This window comes from Hypomesus transpacificus, unplaced genomic scaffold, assembly GCF_021917145.1.
Source record: "Hypomesus transpacificus isolate Combined female unplaced genomic scaffold, fHypTra1 scaffold_111, whole genome shotgun sequence".
NCBI classification, from domain to species: domain Eukaryota; kingdom Metazoa; phylum Chordata; class Actinopteri; order Osmeriformes; family Osmeridae; genus Hypomesus; species Hypomesus transpacificus.
The window spans coordinates 435,740-458,751 of record NW_025813699.1 but is presented as its reverse complement, the minus strand read 5'-3'; the positions used below and the strand labels follow the sequence as shown (position 1 = coordinate 458,751).

Genomic DNA, 23,012 nt, shown 5'->3' with positions numbered 1-23,012 from the left:
TTGATGCCTGCTACAGGTCTCAAAAAAGTTGGCACGGGGGCAACAAATGGCTGAAAAAGCAAGACAATAGGAAAAGATTCAGCTTTGAGAACATCTAGCAACTAATTAAGTTAATTGATATCAGGTCTGTAACATGATTAGCTATAAAGGGATGTCTTAGAGAGGCAGAGTCTCTCAGAAGTAAAGATGGGCAGAGGCTCTCCAATCTGTGAAAGAGTGCGTAAAAAGATTGTGGAATACTTTAAAAACAATGTTTGTCAACGTCAAATTGCAAAGGCTTTGCAAATCTCATCATCTACAGTGCATAACATCATCAAAAGATTCAGAGAAACTGGAGAAATCACTGTGCGTAAGGGACAAGTCCGAAGACCGTTTTTTGGATGTCCGTGGTCTTTGAGCCCTCTGACGACACTGCATCACTCATCGGCATGATTGTGTCTATGACATTACAAAATGGGCTCAGGAATACTTCCAGAAACCACTGTCGGCAAACACAATCCGCCGTGCCATCTGCAGATACCAACTAAAGCTCTATCATGCAAAAAGGAAGCCATATGTGAACATGGTTCAGAAGCATCGTCATGTCCAGTGGGCCAAGGCTCATTTAAATTGACTATTTCAAAGTGGAACAGTGTTCTATGGTCCGACGAGTCCAAATTTGACATTCTTGTTGGAAATCACGGACGCCGTGTCCTCCGGGCAAAAGAGGAGGGAGACCTTCCATCGTGTTATCAGCGTTCAGTTCAAAAGCCAGCATCTCTGATGGTATGGGAGTGCATAAATGCAGACGGTATGGGCAGCTTGCATGTTTAGGAAGGCACCATGAATACTGAAAGGTAAATAAAGGTTTTAGAGCAACATATGCTCCCCTCCAGACTACGTTTATTTCAGGGAAGGCCTTGTGTATGCAGGACAATGCAAAACCACATACTGCAGCTATTACAACAGCATGGCTTTGTCGTAGAAGAGTCTGGATGCTGAATTGGCCTGCCTGCAGTCCATCAGCTCCGTCCTACATTTCTGACCTGCTGACAGTCCATCAACCTATAAGAGTTTTCTGATATGCGAACTTAGCCTCTTAATAGTTCATAGATCGAGACTTCAGACTAGAGGAGATAGAGCATCCTCTATTGCTGCTCCAAGACTGGAATAATCTTCCTCTGGAAATTAGAACAGCACCTTCCTTGTCCATTTTTTAAGTGAGGTTAAAGACCTTTTTATTTGATTTCAACATTTGAAATGAATGTTGATGCGGTTATTCTGTTTGTCTGTGTCTGTTATCATGTTGTGGTCCTATTTAGCACTCTGTATAGCAAATTGGTCAACGGAAGTTGTGTTTAATTGTGCTTTATAAATAAAGTGATTGATTGAGATCTTTCACCTATAGAGAACATTTGGCGCATCATTAAACGAAAAATACGTCAAAGACGACTACGAACACTTCAGCAGCTGGAAACCTATATAAGGCTGGGACCAAACACCAAAACCAAAACTCCAGACACTCATAACCTCGATGCCCAGACGTTTTCAAACAGTTTGAAAAGAAGTGGAGATTTTACACCATGGTAAACATGCCCCCGTCCCAACTATTTTGAGACCTGTAGCAGGAATCACATTTTTTATGAGCTAATTTTGTGCATAAAACTGTAAACTTTCTCTGTTTAAACATTTGTTATGTTATCTATGTTTTATTGTGAATAAAATATTGGCTCATGTGATCTGAAAGTCATTTAGTTTTCATTTCATTCAAATTTTTAAAACGTCCCAACTTTTCTGGAATTTGGGTTGTATTTGGCTCCCTATCAACAGTAACTCTTGGCATTCCCCAGGGTAGCAGAAGCTTCCCCTTTTGAGTGAGCCAAAATGGAGTGGGAGAGTGCTCGAAAGTGTCTATGCAGCACCAGGTGTAAAATATGGAGACAGAGGACAGTGCGACATGGAGCCGGAGGAGCCATCCGTCACGTCATTCTTACTCTATTACTCAGATAGAGGTGTGAAACCTGAGCGCTTCGGCGATGAGACTGGTGTTTCACTCAGATCAATGACCCATTTCAATAATGCAATTTTTCTCTCTGGGCATCTTGCCGTACAGTCACCAACATGTATCTGTCATGTTGTGGGTGCAGGGGTAAGACCCAAATGCAGGAGGCAGGCCAAGGTGTTTTATTGTAAACCAGGGCGGGTGATTACACAACAGACAACAGCTTGGTGATTGGCGAGACACAGGAGGTGCAGGGAGCCAGGAGACATAGTCAAGACCAGGACCGGAACACATCCAGGAAGACACCGAACACTAGGTCTGGGGAAAGCAGTACTGAACAATGGGGGCACGGACGTGGCTGTGACATTATCAATTAACATGAAATCCTAATGCCAGCAGCTGCGACTGTTCCTGTCATGAATATTCTTCTTGTTATGTTGGTTTTTCTCATTTACCGCTTGGTGGAACAGTTATGATTTGCTGTCACAAGCTGTTGATATCTGTTTGCTCGCAATTGATCATATTGTTTTATTTAAAGTATTTTTTACATTTTACAAATGTTCACTTCGGTTCGTTCAATAGAGTGTAGTCCATAAGATTTGGAGAGTGACACATTGTTATTTTGACTGTACTCAAGTACGTTGAATGAGAAGTAAAAATGGGAATGTAAGATTAAGGTAAAGGCTGTCAGCTTTCATTTAACAGTATTTGGATCCGTAAACCATGTAGCAAATCTCCAACCCAATGTGATGGAGTACAGAGCCCAAAATGTTTAACTGCATCAACTTCACTGCATACTGTACATACAAAATATGTACGAGTTGTCAGAGGATCGAGATTTACCATGACGGATAAAATACTTACGGTTTGGAAGTCATTCTTAATGTAAGTCCTGAGCAGTCTTTATGGTGGTCTGTAAACAGAAAAATATTTAATTGTTAGTCTCCCTCATCTTCACTCTAAATTATGAACAAAACAAAAGTAGCTTTAATGTATGGAGCCTATTCTCATCTGCAGGTACCCATAATCACCTGGAAAGACATGGTAATGTTTTATTAATTACAACAGAGTCTCACTCACCACACTAGGGAGAAGGCCCTTAATTGGAGGTTTTCCCTCGAATAAAATACATTATTTGAACAAATGACTTACTTTGTAGCTTTCGATTATCTTGTGTTATATTCTGTTAGTTTAATTGCATGAAGAAGCTATTGTATTCAGATTATTTGTCTTGTGTTTACAATACTTTGGAAATATAACTACCAATTATGAATAATCTCACATGCACATGAATGATTATGTACATATTAATATTAATTAGGAATTATGAAACTATTACAGATGCAAAAAGTAGACAGTTATGAACATGCTGCTTTGGTCTCTTGCCTTGACAAGGTTGTCTAGTGTACACAGTACGTTTGGGTAAAGAGACACTAAAGGGCACCACAGAAGCTAGCTTCAGTGGATAAACATGAATAGCCTAGGATTTCGCTGAGCAGCCTACTAAAATGACAGAGAAGTAAGCCCCTAACAGAGATTATTTTAAATTGTGCCAGATTCAGTTTCAACCGTGTGCCGACAGGCTCGTCATGCTCATTATCTTTTGGTTTGACATGAACTCTTGTTGTTTGTTGAACATTGAACACCACAATGACAGTGGTCACTTCCGTGAGGGAAAGATAAGTTAGGAGGTTGAGATAAGTATGTCACTGTGTATTAATCCTAGCTCACTTCTATGACCTGAAAGGTAAGAAGTTAAAGGAGGACCTGTGTTGCTCTTTGCCAAATATTTTGTAAGAGATTATAGCATAAAATATGAACGACTAATAAATGATATTATTTTTATAAACTCACTTCCTGAATTGTCAGAATTTCAACACAATTAAATTCATCGAGTACATGGAATGTTTGATTCAGTTCATAACCATATAAGCCATACAGGAAAGCATATATAATAACCAGTGATGTGCAAGCTACTTGATATGTGTAGTGAGCTAAGCTACTCTACAATAAATTCAGCTTCACTACACAGAAGCTACCACTCATAAAAATGTAGTAAGCTAAATTACAAAAATCTGTCAAAAGTAGCTTGATACATTAGTAGCTACTTTCAGTTAAACAAACTGCATGCCAAGTCAATGCAATTTAGTGATCAACACAATTGTCAGTCAGATAAATGCAATTTTTTTTAGATGTATTTATTGAACAATAGCGTAATCCACAATGCTAATACACGATTGCTGTTATCTAGTCAGACTGGCCGCGCAGGCGCTGTGTGAGTGGAGATGAGACGATGACAGCCCTTGCTGTACTCAGCTCTCGTGAGATCGGTTGTAACGTGAACTGCAGAACGGGATATGCGAGATGCTTTTTCAGTGCTTTGTCAACACAATAATCCACCAACCTTATGTAAGAACATCAGAAAAGTCCAGGAGAAAAATTAGCTTTCGAGGACGCTACTACGCTACTTGATCAATAAAACAGCTTAGCTACTGAAAAGTTACTTGGTTTTGTAAATAGCGACATTACCGCCAAGTTACTGACAAATGTAGTTAGGGTAGTAGCGGCCCATCACTGATAATAACACACCCCTGTGGTGCGCTCTAATGTTGAGTTGGTATTAGTCTGCAGACCATACTTTCTGGCAGACATCCATAAACCAACCAGTTGGAGCTTTGGGTCAATAACTGAGCATTTGCATGCTGCTAAAAGACTGTGGGCCTCATGCATGTACATTTGCAAACTTTGCGTTATTAGTGCCATGGCCAACCCGCAGATTGTGCATGCTGTAAAACTTTAGTTTACGTTGTATTTACGAAACCTGCAGGTCATCGGGTAATCAGCGCCTTTCTCCGCCCACTATACCGCACATTGCGAGCATTTAAACGCGCAATTGAATGGGCCTCCTTCCCTCTTTCGATCATGGATCAGCCACCAAATTCAAAACAGCGATAACTGTTTGAAATGATCCTGATACCAATATTTGTAATGTAGCTAGGAGTTTAACAACTACTGGAATGGAATGTGAACGCTGAGTCGGAGATTCCAATTAATCTTTGATTTCTTCCAGTATCTATACTATTGCATGGCTGCTTAATCTGTAACATGTAATGATTTAGTGTTTACTCAACTCAAAAAGTGTGATCCTTGTGGCAAAAATCCTTAGGCCTATGTCTTCGTCTTGCTCGGGTTACGGCTGCCATTTCACCAGGAGGCATAAGCGCATCCTGGTTTACGCCTGCTTTTAACAGGCGGATAATTATTTTTTTTTTGTTTGTTTTTTTTTGTTGCACTTTGCGCATCTCCTCCCATATCTTTATGGGAAAATCCCACTTTCCCCTGACCCTCTCGTAAATGCATATGCATGACACGGAAAAGCACAATTTGCCATTTTCAGTTCCCGTGACAGGCAGTCTGCGCTTTTACCTCATTGCGGCATGTTTGTACATACCTCGCCATGCTTGTAAGCGCAAATTGCAAAACAAATACGCCTGAAGTGGGCGCAAAAGCGTTGTACATGAGGCCCTGTGTCTTTTGCAGCACAAACATACTTGCCTCTCATCGTCAATAAGGATAAAGTTGTTACAGTGAAAGTTCCACTATACAAAGTTTTGCTGTTGGGTGTTTTGAGAGTTCAGTTTTTGCAGTAGGGGAGACTCCAACAACTTGAGTTGACCTCTGCAATAAATAAAGGTGCCACATGGGGCTTGTGCTTAAGCCAAGCCCCACCAGAACCGGCCCCCGTTTAGGCCTACGCCACCACAGCTGCCCTGCTAATGCATGCACATTCTGGGTTTGATGTGATCGTAGTAAGTGACTTTCACATGCGAGCGGCCCGCGCAATATTTTTTTTTGCTGATTTGAGCAAAAAATACTTGGGAGCTTTATGTCAAATAAACATGGCCATTTTTCAATTTGTAAAACCTTGTTTAGTGAATGTGATGTTGTCTCTTAATCTTTCAGCCCCATCTTTATGTTTCTTAGCCTGGTTTTCCATCGTTATTTTGTTACTAGCTAGCTTTCGATCTGTCAGTTCCACTTTTGTGTGTAAACGAGACTAAGCTACGACAGTGACCCCCGAAGTGCCTTCCTTATATCCAGTTTATTCAGAGATTCTGTTTGATTGCTGTCATGGCACAAAATCCCGCTTCACAAAGGATGTTGGAAATGGAAGCAGGGTTTTCAGTGCTTTTGTTGCGATCTCAGGATATTCAGCCTACATCCAAAACACCGGCACAGGCTTCATTGAGTGATAACTATCACCTGTCATATGTCAAGCGGAAGAGACGCGCGTGATAGTTACCGCTCAATGAAGCCCACAAACTTGCTAAAGAATGAGTAAACAAACGTCTTTGCAGAGCTTTTTTGCTCAGGGGAAAAGGCCCGCAGAGGAGGAGAGAATCCGGTAATTTTTCAGAATAAAACGTCTTTCAGACTCTGACAATCAATTAAAAGGAAATAATGTTATTATTGTTTTTTCTGTGCGGCCCGGTACCAAATGACCAGTCTGTGGACCGGTGGTTGGGGAACGCTAGTCTACAGGTTATCTCGAGCACATGAATAACCGTAACTGATGAGTTTTGCAAGCGTCAACAAAAGGCTATAGTCTGGAGTTTATTAAAAGGAATGGCAAAAAGATGACAGATAAAATGTCCACCTCTTTAGGTTGTATTGAATTGTGTGTCTGCTCAAAGGGGCAGGTGACTGCAGGATGATCAAGTTTGTTTGTTGGATAAGGCTAAAGACATGCTTGTCAGTGGCACAAAGCTTTCAGAATCCTAAATAAGTTGAGCAAGACAACATTCCATACCTCTGGTCAATCTTCATAACAAAAGACATGACATTTAAACACAAAGGTTAGTTTTCTCACCTCTAAAAGCACTGATATCCCCGTAATGGATCTGCAATACGAAGTATGTGATCTTTGACTTTCCTCCGACTTTAAACCCCACATCTGAGAAGCCAATGGAGACGGAAAAGCGAGACAGTTAAGAAGGTAGAGAACACAGAGGGAAATGAAGAGAAAAGAGAATGAAAATCCAGAGATAGAGCCAGAGAGAAACCTGGGGTGAAAGCTAGGGAGAGTTGCCAATTACAACCTCTAGGGTTGGCTTATTTGCACTGATAAAATAACTCATTGTAGAGCTATTAAAATAGCTCAGACTAAAGCCTGGGGATTAGTACTCATGGATATGCCTCTCTGGGGGATTGAAAAATGGAGGGAAGCAAGAGGTTAAGAGATACGGGAAAGAAAAAGCAGGAATAGAGAGAGAAAGATTATTGACAGAGATATTGTAGATGGAAGAGAGGAATGAGTAAATGGGAGAAGGAAGGCTAAAATTATACAGAGAAAAGGAGAAATAAGAATGAAAAAAACTGGTAAATGAGAGAGCTATGGCGAGACTACCTCTAGGCAATTTTGTGGGCGGAGCGTTGCGGGCCCAGGCATACATGATGGCACCATCATCCTCACAGGTGCCCTGGGCACTCCCACAGTCCCTGGGAAAACAGAGCACTTGTCAATAGAACTCCAGGCACTTGGGTTCAAGAAACAAAATATCAACGGCCACCCAGTTTGACTTTTGACTATTTATACGTCAAGGGTGATTCAAAGGGGTGTTGAGCTTTGGCCTGTTCTTCTTTTCCCAGATATGAGAACCACACGAGATTGCTTGGAAAGGAATACTGATTTTCTATACAAACAATTACTTGTTGAAACATTGACAGAAAAAGGCTGCAATATGAGTTTACCTTGTAATTAAGTTTCCAATTTAGCCCTCACAAAGCTGAAAAAATACTGCATACCTAGATGCATTTACGTTTAGAAACCGTCAGGTCATTAGTACTACCCACACGTCTCATACCAACATTGGTGCAATACAGTCCCTTGACCTCATATCAGGACAGGAATATAAGGTAATAGGCTAGTGCGCCACAGACTTTTTTTCTTAATAACTGCCAGGGAAGATATTACTTCTATTTGTTCCATATGAATACACTGTACTCAATAAAGTGCAAAAGGGAAATACATTTTACGGAAAGATAATCTCACGCTTGCAGATTCGATTTCATGCTTTCCTGGATTCTGGGTTGTTCAAGAAAGTTGCGGCCATTTTCTGACAAAATAATGATTATCTTTACTTTTGTCTTTTTTTCCAACCTGCTCTCACAAAGACAAACCGTTTAGTTGAGAGGAGCACCTGGTTAGTAAAATAGATAATGTCACCGCTGGCGAATAACTATGTTGTTACACACTCACTCACTGCTAGGGTTGGGTATCGTTTGGGTTTTTATGATACCGGTGCCAAATTGATACTTTTAAAATGGTTTTGGTGCCTAAACGATACATGAACAGATACGAAACAAAAACAAAGAAGAGCCACAAAACAACGGATGACATTAAAGAATGTCTTTTTTATTGAAGAAAAACAAAAAAACACTACCATGTTCTTAGACTTTCCATGTTCCAACTTGCATTCACGTAAATTCTCAGTTGGGAATTTTTACCGATTATTCTAACACCACATGAATGCAGTAGGCTATAAATTAACTAGCGACTCAGAAGGAAAATTTTTCAATCGACAGCTCAGGCATTCAAGAGGCACTGAACTGAGGCACCGAAATCTGAGTTCTGATTTGGTCCAGTGGGCCTACATACCGATCATATAGGTACCGGTGCCACATTAGCACCGGGTTTCGGTACCCAACCCTACTCACTGCCTCCGCAGTCATGAATTGAGTTGGGATATGTGATAACAGCAAGTTAAAATGGGGGTTCAATTTCTATCTGCGCTCTCTTTTAGCTCAGTGTGGATGTGGTGCTTTCTGATTGGTAGTCACATAGTATGGCCTATTTTCAAGCCACCCCACTGATCCTCTAGAGATTCTTTTGATTTTGAGCGCAGCTTCACACAGACTGTGTCAGAATATCTCCACAGCTTTTCACACTTGGAATGCTAAATGTGCTTTTGGAGGGGGAGAGAAAGAGAGGGGAGTGAAAGAAAAAAATTATCCCCACAAGTGTCTAAGAAAAGCTGAATTATGTATGAAAAGGAGGATGAATTAACAAATTAAAAGGCTGTCCTAACAATGGCACATTTGTTCACAACAGCCATACACAATATACTATTCAATGCAGGTTCTATATTCAAAACAGGTTTAATTCTAAAATGTAAATGGAATAAAATGAAATATGAAACAATACTGAGGAACAGTTCATAAGACAACTAAATGGATGAGCCTGGGCCTTGAAGACATGAGAAGCATGTGTATATTAATGCTGTGCTGTCGGCTTTTGCAGACATTGTGGCAATGTTTTCTAATGATGGCTTTGTTATTCCCAAATAGCCTGAAGAGAACATTCTAAATGTAGAGTAAGATAAACACACCTCCTATGTGAAAGGGACCCTCAGAGCCCTCACACACACATACGTGCAGTCACACACACTCCACCCCACAGGATCCCTGTTGTCAAGGTGGCAGCAGTTACTATGGTAACAAGCAGGTTTATTGGTGAGTGTCTGAGATAAGCAGTCTCTTTCTCTCATGCTCCCTTCCTGTCTCTCTCATACTCTCTGTAGAGATTTTCCCTCTGTGCTCTAGGGAGACAATAGCCATCCCACGCATTAGCCACCTCTGTCATACAAAACCATGGCTACACAGTGGTCCAGCTTATTCTCCTCAGTGACAGGGAGAAAAAACAGTTCTTTCCACGGATACTGTAACAGCTTGAGGGTTTGGTGCTCTCCAAATCATTGTGGGACGCAATATTAAAACTTCAAACTCACTACGCATGAGACTAAACTAGTGCACAGTGCCTGTAAGGCAGATGTTGGTGACACACAGTTATCAGTTGCTTATGTCATGTTGATATATAAAATGTATTATATTGGTTCTCTTTTAAATTGTCTTACCCTCACAAACATTTAGACATTTAGTTAATTACATTAATATATATGAAGTCATTACATGCACAATGGTTGAGCCAGTTGTCATAATTGTAGGCACAATTCACCATACAGCACTGGAGGTGCCAACTAAACCAGCTTCAAACTTTAGCAGTTCAGTTGCAGAAAAATGACCATATTTGCCTTCTCTGGCAAGCTATGACACCTGAGGGACCAGGGACTGATGTCCGCAAGCTGTCAAACATGGTGCATCCCTCTGCTTTAAGAAGTATCCCGTGTGTCACGGCATATTTCAATAAATTCAACGTGCTTTTCCCTTTGCATATAATTGCTTTGAAACGCTTGTTGCATTTAGTGATGTCGGAATCCTTGGCTGTGAAAAACAGCCACACTTTCGACAACTTCGCTTTATGCATTTTAATTGCACTAAAAGCTAGCTAGCTAACGATAGACTGGCAGAGCAAATGTAATATGTTTACTAATTATCACGTGCAGTGAATGGTTAATATGCTTTTACGTCCGCTCTGGTGAGCCCAGAGGGAAAATATGGCATTTTAAAAGTAGCCTACATTTACGGTAGCTAGCTAACGGTAGACTACAGAGAAAAGTGTGATATTTTTACGTCTGTTTCGGAGCGACAGAGGGAAAATATTTCAGTCAACACATTAAGTGGAACCGAAATGAGGGACCGAAATTTGCGTTCTAATCCGGTCAGATTCCTACTGGTTGCGTAACGTTTTTGGTACCCAACCCTAGTCAGCACTGCTCACATGGCTATACCGGCGTTAGTTTATAAATTACTGTACCCTCCCCCCTCCCAAAATTGTGAATTGCCAATTGAAAGGTTGTCCAGCAAGTAAGTCCTTGTTTGACGATGCCTAAAACAATGGAAATTGGGCCAAACCGTTGTGAAGTGTTTGTGTAGTCTACACAGCAACAATTGCAGGGTTCGTACAGATACTGTATAATGAAATTCCAGGACTTTCAATAAATACTATAAATTATCATTATTAAAGCTACAAATGCTATTCAATCAAGAGCAGCGAGTGATTCTCTTTTCTTTTGTTCTTTGATTAACATTAATGAGACCGACAGCAGTGGGTTTATTAGACGGCAGTCTCTTTAAGACCTACGCACCTGATGCACAATTAGCAGGAGGGGGATGGGCTGAGGCGTTAATTTTGAGCTAAAAGACTGTATTTATGTTTTATAGAAAAAGAATAAACGATTCAAAATTATTTAGTAAATTCATATATATTGTTTTGAAATAATTCAAGCACTTTTCAAGTACCTCGTCATTTATATGACTGTTTTCAAGGGATTTCCAGGACTTCAATTTCAAAAAGTCAAATTCAAGTACTTCAAGCACTTTAAGCACCTTGTACAAACCCTGCAATTTTAGCTAATAACCTTCTAGCTATACTGAAATAAACTATCCACTTTCAATATAGTATTTTAGCTAGCCAGCATTCCATTCAAAAAGAAAACCCTGTGTACCTGGTCGTATTATTGGCGTTTGCAATCTTTCGAAGTCCACTCGTCTTTTATGAGTGTGTCATATAAAGCAATGCACTTTATTTTTTGAACCTCAATCAGAGCAATTCACATAATTTCAACTTCATGGTGTCAATGCTGTGATATTTAGATCCATAGTGCCAGCCCAACATGGCTGAAAGAGATTCATTGCGAAACTGGTGGAACATTTCTTTAGGGATCTCAAAATGCATATATACGTTGGGTTCTTAAATGGACACCCAAAAAATTTGAACTTTGCAGTGCCAAGTTCTCTAAATAATCGTAGGCCAACCCCCTCCCCATTTATGTTATGATATGAATTACATGTTTTCACAACCGTAGGTTAAGATGAATCAACTTAGGTAGCAGTGATTCAACATGTTGTTTTGTTACCCAGCCAATAAGAAATCTTAAAGGATATCCCACAAGGTAACATTACGGAGAGGTGCTGCATCACTGACTTACCAGTAGCCGGTAGTTGAGACTGGGGTCCGGCAGCCATACAGCAACATGTGGTGAGCCGTGTCCATACTGGCATGAGGCACAAAGTCCACTGTGCAAATGTAAGAGAAAAGCAGGAAATTAACACAATTATAGAACTTGAATCTAGAGATCCACCGATCCTTGTTTTTTCAATTCCGATCCGCTCCGATACACACTTGCAGATACGGACACTAATGAGATACTGATTTCGTTACAGAGCTCTCTTTTTTTATATACCATGGTCTGGGTGAAATAGTCAATTCTGATTGGCTGCAGGGGTCCATTATTATATGATAATGACAGTAAAACTATCTTTTCACCATTCTAAAATTAATGTGCTGGCTACATAGTATGAGTATGTACAAAGTGTCTGAAATAAGTAACCATAAGAACAGGTTCGCAGTCAAAGCGTCCGTTTACAATTCATTGAAATACAAGCAGGCATGTAAAAATATTTCTTTTAACCTATTTAGAGAATATGTATTTTCTGAATTCACAGTGACAGTGTCACATAATTGCTCATCTCACATCCCATTCGCTATTCACCCAGCTAGTCGATCTACTTCAGCCAGGCTGCGGCCAACAAAACAGTAGCCTAGTCTACACATGGCCAATTATTTATTTGTCAAAATCTTTATATGGATTTGGGGACAATGACATGGCTGGATAGATGGCTAGTCTTCTTGTTAAACATACTGTCAACTTATATTTACTGTTTGGAGAATGTCAACTTTGATGCAATCATCTCACACAGTGTGTGAAATACCTTCAATATTCGGGGGCTCCCCAGCTCTCGATTGTTGCGCAATACCGATCTAAATTTGCTCAATATGCAGTAGCCAGGACTGGGAGTAAAAATAGGCCCTGGACTTTGATCCAGACCCGCCCCCAGAACCGGCCCCTGTATACGCCACCACAGTGCCCTGCTATGCATGCACATTCGGGGTTTGATGTGATGCTAGTAGGGAGTACCACAGCAGTGTTTCCCACACATAGACTAATTTGTGGTGGTGCGCCACAGAATCAACACCGGCCGCCACATATTGCGTTTCGTGAAACATTTTTTTTATCGCTATTTAGGTTAAAACACGCAGCGTATTCGTTCAGCTGCATTTCCTTTCCCCTGCTCTCCCTCCGTCTCTCTGTCACTCATGCGTCTTTCTCTCATATGCACACAGTCACAACGTCAGCACACGTTAGCAACAATGCATACATACGCCGTTCTAGTAAGACCGACAGCTATATCAGCGAGCTTTCAGCATTAGTGCCGTAGCTAAAAGTCGAGGAAAGTTGAGGCTACTTTTCACTAGGTACCTTACTCGAAGGTTCCCCTTCGTTCTTTTGGTGAGAAGTCTCAGGAGCTAGCTACTTACCTGGCGTCCTGGAGCCGACCAGTTAGTTAAATCGTTGTTTAGCACTAGCGTGGCTACATGCATAATGCAGAAATTATATTTTAGTTGTTGTTAATTTTGTGAAGGTGTGAATCATTTTGGATTCATATTTAATGTAACAAATTATTAACAAATTAACTGTGTAACGAATTATTAACGAAGGAATTATTACTACTCCCCCCCCCCCCCCCCGGTCTGACAACCCCCACCCCCCTCCCCGCCACAACTAGATTTGAGCGAAAAACTGTTTTTGGAGCTTTATGTAACACAATCAGTCTATAGCCTACATGACAACACACACGTAACCATTTTTGATAATCCGATATGTTATTATTCTAGTATTATTCTATATGGTAGTGTAGGGCTGTTTTGGCAGCCCCTTTGTCACTGGTCACCCAGACACTCGTCTGGGACAGTCGTTGATTTACATGAATGCTAAAATGACAATCACACCTTAATGACACACCTCTGGAGAGGTGGTCTCAACAGTTGAAGAGGAAGATGGACAGAGGAAGACTCTGAAAATATCATTAAAAGTTGTGTTCTTGAAAATAAGGTTCTAAACAGCTTTTAATGTCATGTTTGATATGCTTTTGTTTCTTATTTAATGTATTACATGCTTGTAATAATTTTAATACTGTAACATGTACATGTACAGGGTTTACAGAGTTTGTGCCTACAGCAGACCAACATGTGTTTAACATATCCCCCTGTCTTGCAAGGGAACCACTTGGTCTACTGTAGCCTTGATTAATGATCCAATTTGAATTTGTATGCGTTTAGACTACTTTTCAGTCATGTGACCGGTGTCCCCATTTTAGTCAGGTTTGGGTGTATATAGGAAGAAGTTTTACCAAACACTTCGAGTTTTGTTTACGATACAGCTCCGGTGCGTTAGGCGCCTAGTCTTCATTGTGACATACCTTTGTTAACCATTGCTCTGAAGGTATGTTTTGTATTTGATGATATTTCATTATCATTGTATTGATTATCTTACTATTTAGATAATAAACTATTATTGTGCATTTTGACGTTACTTGTTCTCTTTGAAACGTATCTATCAGGCTAGGCGGTGAAAACTTAGATCTTGTCTGGTTGATGCGGCTAACTGATTATAAACATAGACTTTTGAGTAGGTTTTAACTTAAGGCCTCTGAGTCACTTACAGTGGATCTCCACGCTCCGAAGGAATTTACCGGGGCCTCTGAGTGATCGATTACATATCCTACTAGGTCGACTATGGTTAAATCTATATTATAGTAGAGATAAACGACTGTTTAGTGAACACGCATACTTTAGGGTCGGTGCTCTGATCAAGCAGACGATTTTTACCTACGTCAGAGTTTCATGTCATTAACTGTTTAGCGCTCGAGGTTACAGGTAACGCACTTGTGCACGTGTCTTAAAATTGGAGTCAGATATTAACGAGTCAATTATCTCCCTGAGAATCTAACCTAAGGTGAATTGTGGTTCCCAAGCCAGGGACGAACACCAAGTGTCTCTGGCCTTTCGATTCACCGACTACAATTGGCTAGTGTTCGTAAAGCAACACTGACATAAGAGGTTGCATTGGCTAAAGTTGTTTGGATGCACGTTGTTTTATAACAAGGAGGCAAAGTTATGCATTACAATGCAGACATGACAATGATTGGCACCAATCTGGCGCACTTACAAGAGCAATTAACTGATTAAATGCCAGGCATAGATTATCGGAGACAGTTGCGGTCTTTCCATGCGCCCACCTAGCCTGATCCTAACCAGACTCTTGTACATTTCATTTGTACAGAGAGTCTGGCCTCGCTCCATTGACAAGCATTGACTTCCTTGTAGGCGGGTACTCTGTTGAAGTTTAAAACTATTGGATCTGCCCAGAGCCACTCTGATCTGCCATAACCAATCGCTAGCGGCTAGCTTCCGTAGCTGGAAAATCAAACTGTTCCCAAACCCCGTGGGGAGGAGGCCCACAATATCATGGCCACCAACAAAACTCCTCAAAACTTTTTCTTGCTCCAGCTTTAGTTTATAAATATTCGGCAGTGTTGCCACAATTGACCGAATGGCTTCACTCGCATCTTTCTCCGCCGCCATCATGGAACTACTACACAAACTAGCGCACAACATCAATGTCGTCGTTCTCAGCCACTCCCTCTGTTCGCTGCTTCGCCGGTAGAAAATCAACCTGAGAAACCTGACTTACGTACCGAATGGCCAGACCCAGTACAGAAGCAAAATTCTAATTGAGCGGAAGTACGTAGGAGGGCAGAGCCATGCTAGCGCCCACCTGCTTCGTTGACCAACCAGCCGGCAAGTCACTTGTGCTAGCAGCAGTAGCAGCTAACGTTACCTCAGCACCTGCTGCGTCTTTGGAGTACTCGGCCTCAACTAAACATTGTTCTTCTGGGGAATCACTGGGTGGGAGAGGATCCTCGTTCTGGTAGTGAGTGGGCCCACTGTGGTAGCTATAACAGCATTGTCATTCGATGCCTTTTCATCACTGAGAGACACCTTTTTGGATGTGAACCCAACGTGTGTGAATCATACACTCTGGTTAGCTTTTGCTTGCTAGCCACTGACTTCTCAACGTTTCTGTTTGGCGCACATGGCTAACTGTGCGTGCACAAGACTGGCTAGCTCCGCTTGGCCCAAAAATGTAATGTTTTGAATTCTGAATAATGGACATGGTGAGCTTAATTTTTTTTTGTGACCATTAGTGACAATATTAATTTATTTAGAAAAAAAAATTGAGACTTTATGGGTTAATCGGGGAGGGGGAGGGGGGGGGGGGTCGAGACCCCCCAGACCAACCCCGTATTTCGCACACTGATGTCACATCCTTTCGCTATTCAACTCGCTACAGGCTGTGGCCGACAGTAGCTTGTGGCCGACAGTAGCTTATGGCTGATAATTTCTTAGTGAAAATCTTGATATTGATTTGGGCACAATGACATGCCTAGTTAGCTAGCTAGTATTGTCAAACATACTGTCAAATTCTATTTACTGTTTGTTGACTGTACGCGATGTTGTCGTCTTTGAATCTTGCTAGCATTACGTTAGCTTTCTGGCTAAAAGCTCAGCAAAAGGAAAGACTGTGTTGGTTCTATGAGCTGAGTGGACTAGAAATATAATTGGCCAACGTTCTCAGCGTGAGAAATACAAGGTGTTGAGTAAGAGCGTAAGAAATGGCTTGAGAGCCCTGTGTTTAGTTAGCCAAATGCAAATGTTAGTAGCACATTAGCTAGCTGGCTAACCAGTACTGCAGGATGTTGGATCAGATGTTTGATCTGCGTTGTCAGTCCAATCTCCGACGAGTACACTAATGACTAAGATGGGCATCCGATTAGATATTGGATTGGATTAGTCCCATCTCTACTTGAATCCCCTTGGATGTTAAATTTGACATTTTCACCCATGGCTTACTCAAGTGGGATAAATTCACTAGTCTTCGTCAATTTACCCTAACCTCCAACAGGACAAACAAGCTTGTTTTGCTGACGGAGAAATAAAAATAAAAATTTCCCTTCAGGATGTTCACTCGTTTTTAAAGGTTGAAAACTGTGTGTGGTCCTTTAAACTGCTAAACTGTCAAAACAACACTCACCTTCAGCACATCCAAAATGGCAAATTATACAAAACGCCATGTAGCTAATTGATGTACTAGGAGATAGAGCATGTATATATTGAAACATTAAAAGTGGCACCCTTTCAAGCTTCTTTGCCTTCATTAGTGAGGAGGCACTGGGTCTGGCAGCGGTACACACAAGCAGAGGCATCAGACTTGACAGGAAGTCAATGCAGCCCTTCAACATGAAAGTGATGGACACCCAATCCCACCCCCCACCCCCTCAGCATGGCCTCTTCCAACGGCCTTCACTGACAAAAGCCTGGTGTGTATATGTGTGTGTTTCCTAATCTTCATACATTTTCATATAAACTTTTAGTGGTTTAGTACTACAAGGAAAGATTCTGCTGTGATTATCCTGTGTGACAAAAGTCGGTGTTTAGAGTTGTCAATGGTCTATAACTAGCTGGGCAATCCCTTAAATAAAGCGGTTGTTAAAATATGTTTTCATTCTTTAAGGCCATCAGATGGATTTTTGGACATTGAGTACATTACATTTAGCCATTTAGCAGACGCTCTTATCCAGAGCGACTTACAGTAAGTACAGGGACATTCTCCTCGAGGCAAGTAGGGTGAAGTGCCTTGCCCAAGGACACAACGTAATTTGGCACAGCCAGGAATTGAACCAACAACCTTCTGATTAATAGCCCGACTCCCTAACCGCTCAGCCATCTGACCCCCCAGTATGGCATTTTTGTTTCCTGTTGATCCATGATGGATGCCTTAAAACAAAATAAACTTTAACCAAGCTTGCATTCATGTGTTAGTCTGAAACGTTTTGACCAAACTCCAATGCTAGTTCAAGTGGTCTCACTTAGCTCTCTTTGCTGCTTTGGAGAAGAAAGGGCCCTTTGCTCAGCAGGCTGCTAGTCCTTTACAGTGACTCGCCTTGCCCTAAATCCATGGAGACAACACCCCATAATTAGGCAACAAATGCATGTGCATTAATCACTGTTAAAAAGAAGGGCTTATGCAGGGAAATAGCGAGAGGAGGGGAAAGGGAGAGTAAAAGGGAGAGAAGAGAAGAAGTGGAGTTAGAAAGGAAGACAAAAAAAAGGGAGAGAAAGATAAATGTACAAAGAGACGGATCATGATGGAGACATGACTATTCAACGCTACTTTGCAACAATCAGTCAGACAGATGCATAAGAAAGCCAGGCCTTAAACAGCTGATTGTCTCCATGAATCCTTCTTTTCCTTACCAATGGCCAGATAGAACAGCTTTTTCTGCCTTAGTTCACACATTCTGAGCAAGGCTAATCTCTATAAGGAGCTCTATCTACCCAGTTATTTTTGGAAGGTAGCACTTGCTCTCTAACCTGCTCTTCCTGTAGGAAAATAATACTTGTATCCTGACACATACACAGACATACATATGGGAAGTGCATTTTGATTTAAATACAACCTAAGCCTTTTGTTATTAGTATTTCTTTCATTTACAATGATAATTTTGGATGGAACCATTTGAGTTACAATGTCAATGAGTTGCGTGGATGACACAATAGCAATGAGCACAACTGCCTGCCTGCCTTGAGTGACCCATGTATATCCCCTCGTTCACATGAATGTAGTCCATAAGGTGTGTACTGTTGCCAGATGTCTTGCTTGTTACAGATTGGAATTGTGAATCTGTAAACATAAACGCGCTTTAACACAGAAAACCCCCTCTTGTAGACCAATAGGCCAACATGTCTATATTTGAAATTGTGTGGATTCAGCAAATGTTTACAAAAAAACATTATGACGTTGTACAACAAAAGCTGCAGTCGAGAGGGATATAGAGCAGTAAACTAATTGTCTAATACCTGGGATACACTTTTCCGCGAGCGAATTTGGATAAACAAACATGTTATTAAGATTTGATTACGTTAGTTGTAGGCTATAGTCTATCACTTAACACCCAACTTCACTATGCTGGTAACAAACAGCCAACCATGTGTTTACCCTGATAAAAACTCTGATCAATTCTAAAAATGTAAACATAAAAAAAAAAAACCCTGGTTGATATATTAGTCAGTTGTTTCTAAACAGTAGCTACATGTCTATTAACAAATAGCGAGATAGACGAGCTGTCATAGCCTACAATCAAGCAGAAGAGACACTGAAACCCATAGGCTACCTCACAAACCAATTGAGAAATTTGGGAAAACAGACTAAACAAAGTTAATCATCGAAGTTGAGAAGAACCCTATAGGCCTAGATGGGGTTGTATGATCCACAGCATGTATTTTACAAAGGCTAATGTTGCCACGTTATGTTGAGATGCTGTTGGAATAACAAGTTGCCTAAAAATAGCCTATGCCATGTTTATGTACCATGTCAGCTTTACATGTGAAATAGGAAAGCTCAGAGGAGGTGAAAGGCTTGGTGAACGGCTTGGTGACCGGCATGGAGAAATGCATGTCGTGTGAACAGCCTTGCACCATTCATGGCGCTTCCAGGCGCTTCGTTGCACTTTGCATCCAGTGTGTTCCAGGCATAAGTCAAGTCCTCTTTTCCATGGCTCAGCAGTACTCAAGGGGGGCTCGAAACAACAAACTCCATATCTTCGTTCTCTCACACATTCAAGTTTCCCTGCACATTACACCATGAATGTAATTACTTTAAGAAACAGAAGAGATGAAGATTCCAATCAGTGTTAAAGAGTTTGTTTAAACCTGGTAAAAGCTATCAACTTATGAATTCTAAAAATAAACGGGCTAACAACTTCCCTTCAGGGACTCTGCTCCAAGATCCCACCTGGCAATTGTTTCAGCAAGTTCACCTAAATGTAAATGTTGGGAGAAAAAAAAATCATAACTTGTGACGGATGGTTTTCCAGGCTTGTAGCTTCAGGTGCTGTGTGCATAGGGACACACACACCCTAATTCAAACAACTACACACACACACACAGGCTGACATAAGCCAGACATACACAAAAGACACCAGCCTTGTCTTAAAGTGCCATGACATGAACATTTCACTTTAGGAGGTTATTTAACATTAATGAGTTCCCCTAGCCTGCCTTTGTCGCCCCAGTGACTAGACATATTGATAAGTGTAAACCAAGCCCTGGGTATTCTTCCCGCCTTTGAGAAAATGAAAGCTCAAACGCTCCAATTTGAAAATGTTCCTCTTATGTCGTCATAAGAGGAAAGGTTACCTCCCCTTTCTCTGCTTTGCCCGCCCAGAGAATCTGGCCCTCCAATGAGAAAATTTACTACGACCGTGCGAGTGCGATATTGTTTTTTTCTCGAGACATCATGGCTTGCAAACGACCGAAGCATGGCAGTTAGCCCCGCCTGTCACCTCCGCTGTAATTCTGCACCAAGGCTGAATTATGGGAAACCACTAAGGCCTATATAAAAGCATCCTTTAAGACCTTTAAGAACAAATACACAAACTCAAACGAGCAGACTGTCCACAAAATCACATCGATTTAAGCTATACCTCCATCCCAGTGCATTTCCCCCTACTATATAGCACTGTACTGTACTTGTTTAGGGACAAAGCAGTGTGCCAGTCCTCGCATGTATTCATGTCAAATATAATTGGACAGGACTGGAGGCAGGTCTTCTCTTAATGGTTTGAGCCAGTGATGGGGTGAGGAGAAGAATGTGCTAGGCCGGGTAGTAATCATGTTGTGTGCCCAAAATGTACAATGTATGCTAGATAAAAAACTACTCCAGTTTACAGACAAGTGAAAAGCCACTTAGATTAAGGGTGTTACTGTAGTAATGGTGTTACTATAGACCAATTATCACCCTACGTCACACAACTGTCAAGCAGGCTCAACTGCGCATGTGGGTTGCAAAAGACGAACTTCTCCCCGTTCTATTACTCTTGGAGTGTCGTTCAGGTCATCATATATCTCTGGCCACTGGATTGCAGGGCTTGATATGAACTTTTTGAGGCTCTTGGCCTTTGGACAAATACATTTACGTTAACTTGTCTATGCACAAAAGTCACTTGACCCCGATACCCTTAAATAGCCTGTCCAAGTGATCGGGCAAAACTAGCCTGGCTAACGGAGGTCGCTTTCTCAGGCAAATGACGAATGAAACAGACAGGTTAAAGAAATCCGAGATTCTGGCTATATTCACCAGTGTCGTATCTACATTAGGCAGTCCTCCCTGACGTTTCTGGTGTAGAATGGAGTGAAATACAACATTGTGCACACTGCCAGTGAGCGAGTCTGACTGAGGCCAACGTCAAAACAGTGTAACTGGGATGTAGTCTCACTCAGATTGCCAGTTTAAACAAATCAGAAAAATAATCGGACCAGCTGACTAAAAGCAGAATTCCCATATCTCTTGAAAGCTGCCCAGCTCGACTTTTTAAATGTAGAATTGACTGTAAAAGTGTAAAATTATGAACTTTGTGTCATGACGTGAAGACAAGGTTGCCGCTCGACTATGCGATCTGTACCGGGCGACATTCTCACTCAAATTTCAAGACTTTCGTGACCCAAATCAAAATTCTGATGCGACAGATCATTGGGTAATCGCTTTCTCTCCTACAGGCATGTCCTCCTCGACGCTTTTTGTCTTTTTAAATCTAACTATTTGTATTATCCGTGTGGTCCTTTTGCCATTTAAAATGCTATCCTTTCCCGGTTTTCTGCAGCCACAGTGCGCGCGCATCCCGATTGTTTACAAACAAATAATTGGTCTATACAATTTCACTCACCCTGCCACTTGGTCAGTCAAAATACATGGGTTTTTGGGAAGGCGACCATTGCCAAAGGCATCAAGGGGAAGGGGTTGACCTGGTGCCAGTTAAAATAAATTGTATGTTTGGGAGCTAGTTACTGAAGTAAATCTATAGTTTGGCAATCTTGGCCTGTACTCATTGAAAATATGGGCGTCATTTGAAATACCAGAAATTGCAGGAACAATGTGTAGGTGTTATACTGTGTTTTGTCATTGTGTGTGTTTTGTCACTGTGTCTGTTTCCTATCATTATTATTATTATAAACATCCCTATTTTCATGTTTTAACACTGTTTCAGATCGTATTCAAACGCACTCTGTATATCACCGTACTATCAGAGTGTGTAGAGGAACAGGAGAGGGTTGGTTTAGCTGCTAGCTTCTTCTTCAGACATTGAATGAAGAAATACAAATATTATTTCTAGGAGATGGAGCTTCTGACAAAGATCTAATTAAGACATACCTTCTTTTGAAATGGGAATGTGTGGAGTTTAGGTTTGGGTTACTCACCTATATAAGCATCCCTGCTTGTCGGAACTGGCACCGCCACACATAAATAGGAATCGGACTGAAACAACAAAACAATCACATCAAATTGTGCAAACACCACTATCAACATCCACTATCAAAGTGAGTAGAAAAACCACTGGTGGTTGATTCAGATCAACAATACATTTATAAAAACAATTCCAGTATGATGCTTGTTCTTAATTTTTGTGTGTACATATTGACAATCATTCCTGTAGCAATCAACACCACTTGTGGGACACAGCTGGGCTGGTGTCTCGCTCAAACATAGTGCCACACAGTACTTCTAAGAGTACAAAAAATGCTCCGCCTTGCTTGTGTAAAAGTTCACAGCTGGGAGATGTAGGACTGTTAGAAGAACTGCAGACAGACCAAAAAAAGGGCAAAGCAGTGAAAAGTCGTTAAGTGGCATGTTTGTAATAAACATGACAGGAAGCTGTTTCAGGCAGAATGCTGTAAATGCCCGGCCGTGGCTTTGGGCTGTCATTTATTTTCCTTTGGTTTCAGGCCTTGGCAAATGATTCAATCAATTCTAGGGGTGGTAGACTAGTTCTCGGTGCATGTGGCAGTATAAATTGTTTTATCAGGATGAGGGCTGTCGATGAAAGTCAGCTTTGATGCCATAGCAATACCTACAGGTAGGCTTAAATAGCTCTTGATGGGATAGCAACATGGTATTGTAACTCTCCTTTTCGGCCTCCCTCACAAATCCCTCCAGAAACTTCCAGAATTCATTATAACTGGCAACCCCCTCTATCCTAGCCTGGCTGCCAGCCCAACTTACCCCCGCCCACAAAAAAATTTGGTTGGGAAGTTTGGTCTGGAGTAGCTCGGCTGCGGAAAAACTATACCCGAACAGGAGCTGTTCGGACCAAAGAAATTGTCAGGGCGGGCTTT

General features: G+C 41.3%; 1 protein-coding gene across 6 annotated transcripts in view; it reads right to left on the bottom strand.

The window, feature by feature from the left end:
- The window catches only part of pam (peptidylglycine alpha-amidating monooxygenase), a 107,177-nt gene that overhangs the window by 49,124 nt on the left and 35,041 nt on the right, over nt 1-23,012 (bottom strand). For 4 of the 6 annotated variants that reach the window (XM_047050391.1, XM_047050393.1, XM_047050395.1 and 1 more), the window contains 5 exons: nt 22,098-22,155; nt 11,869-11,956; nt 7,389-7,480; nt 6,852-6,935; nt 2,846-2,894 (listed from right to left, as the gene is read on the bottom strand). In XM_047050391.1, the coding sequence (XP_046906347.1) occupies nt 2,846-2,894; nt 6,852-6,935; nt 7,389-7,480; nt 11,869-11,956; nt 22,098-22,155 (371 nt within the window). Of the gene's footprint in view, nt 1-2,845; nt 2,895-6,851; nt 6,936-7,388; nt 7,481-11,868; nt 11,957-22,097; nt 22,156-23,012 lie in introns of those variants that run through there. The other 2 variants (XM_047050394.1, XM_047050396.1) reach the window with 2 other exon arrangements.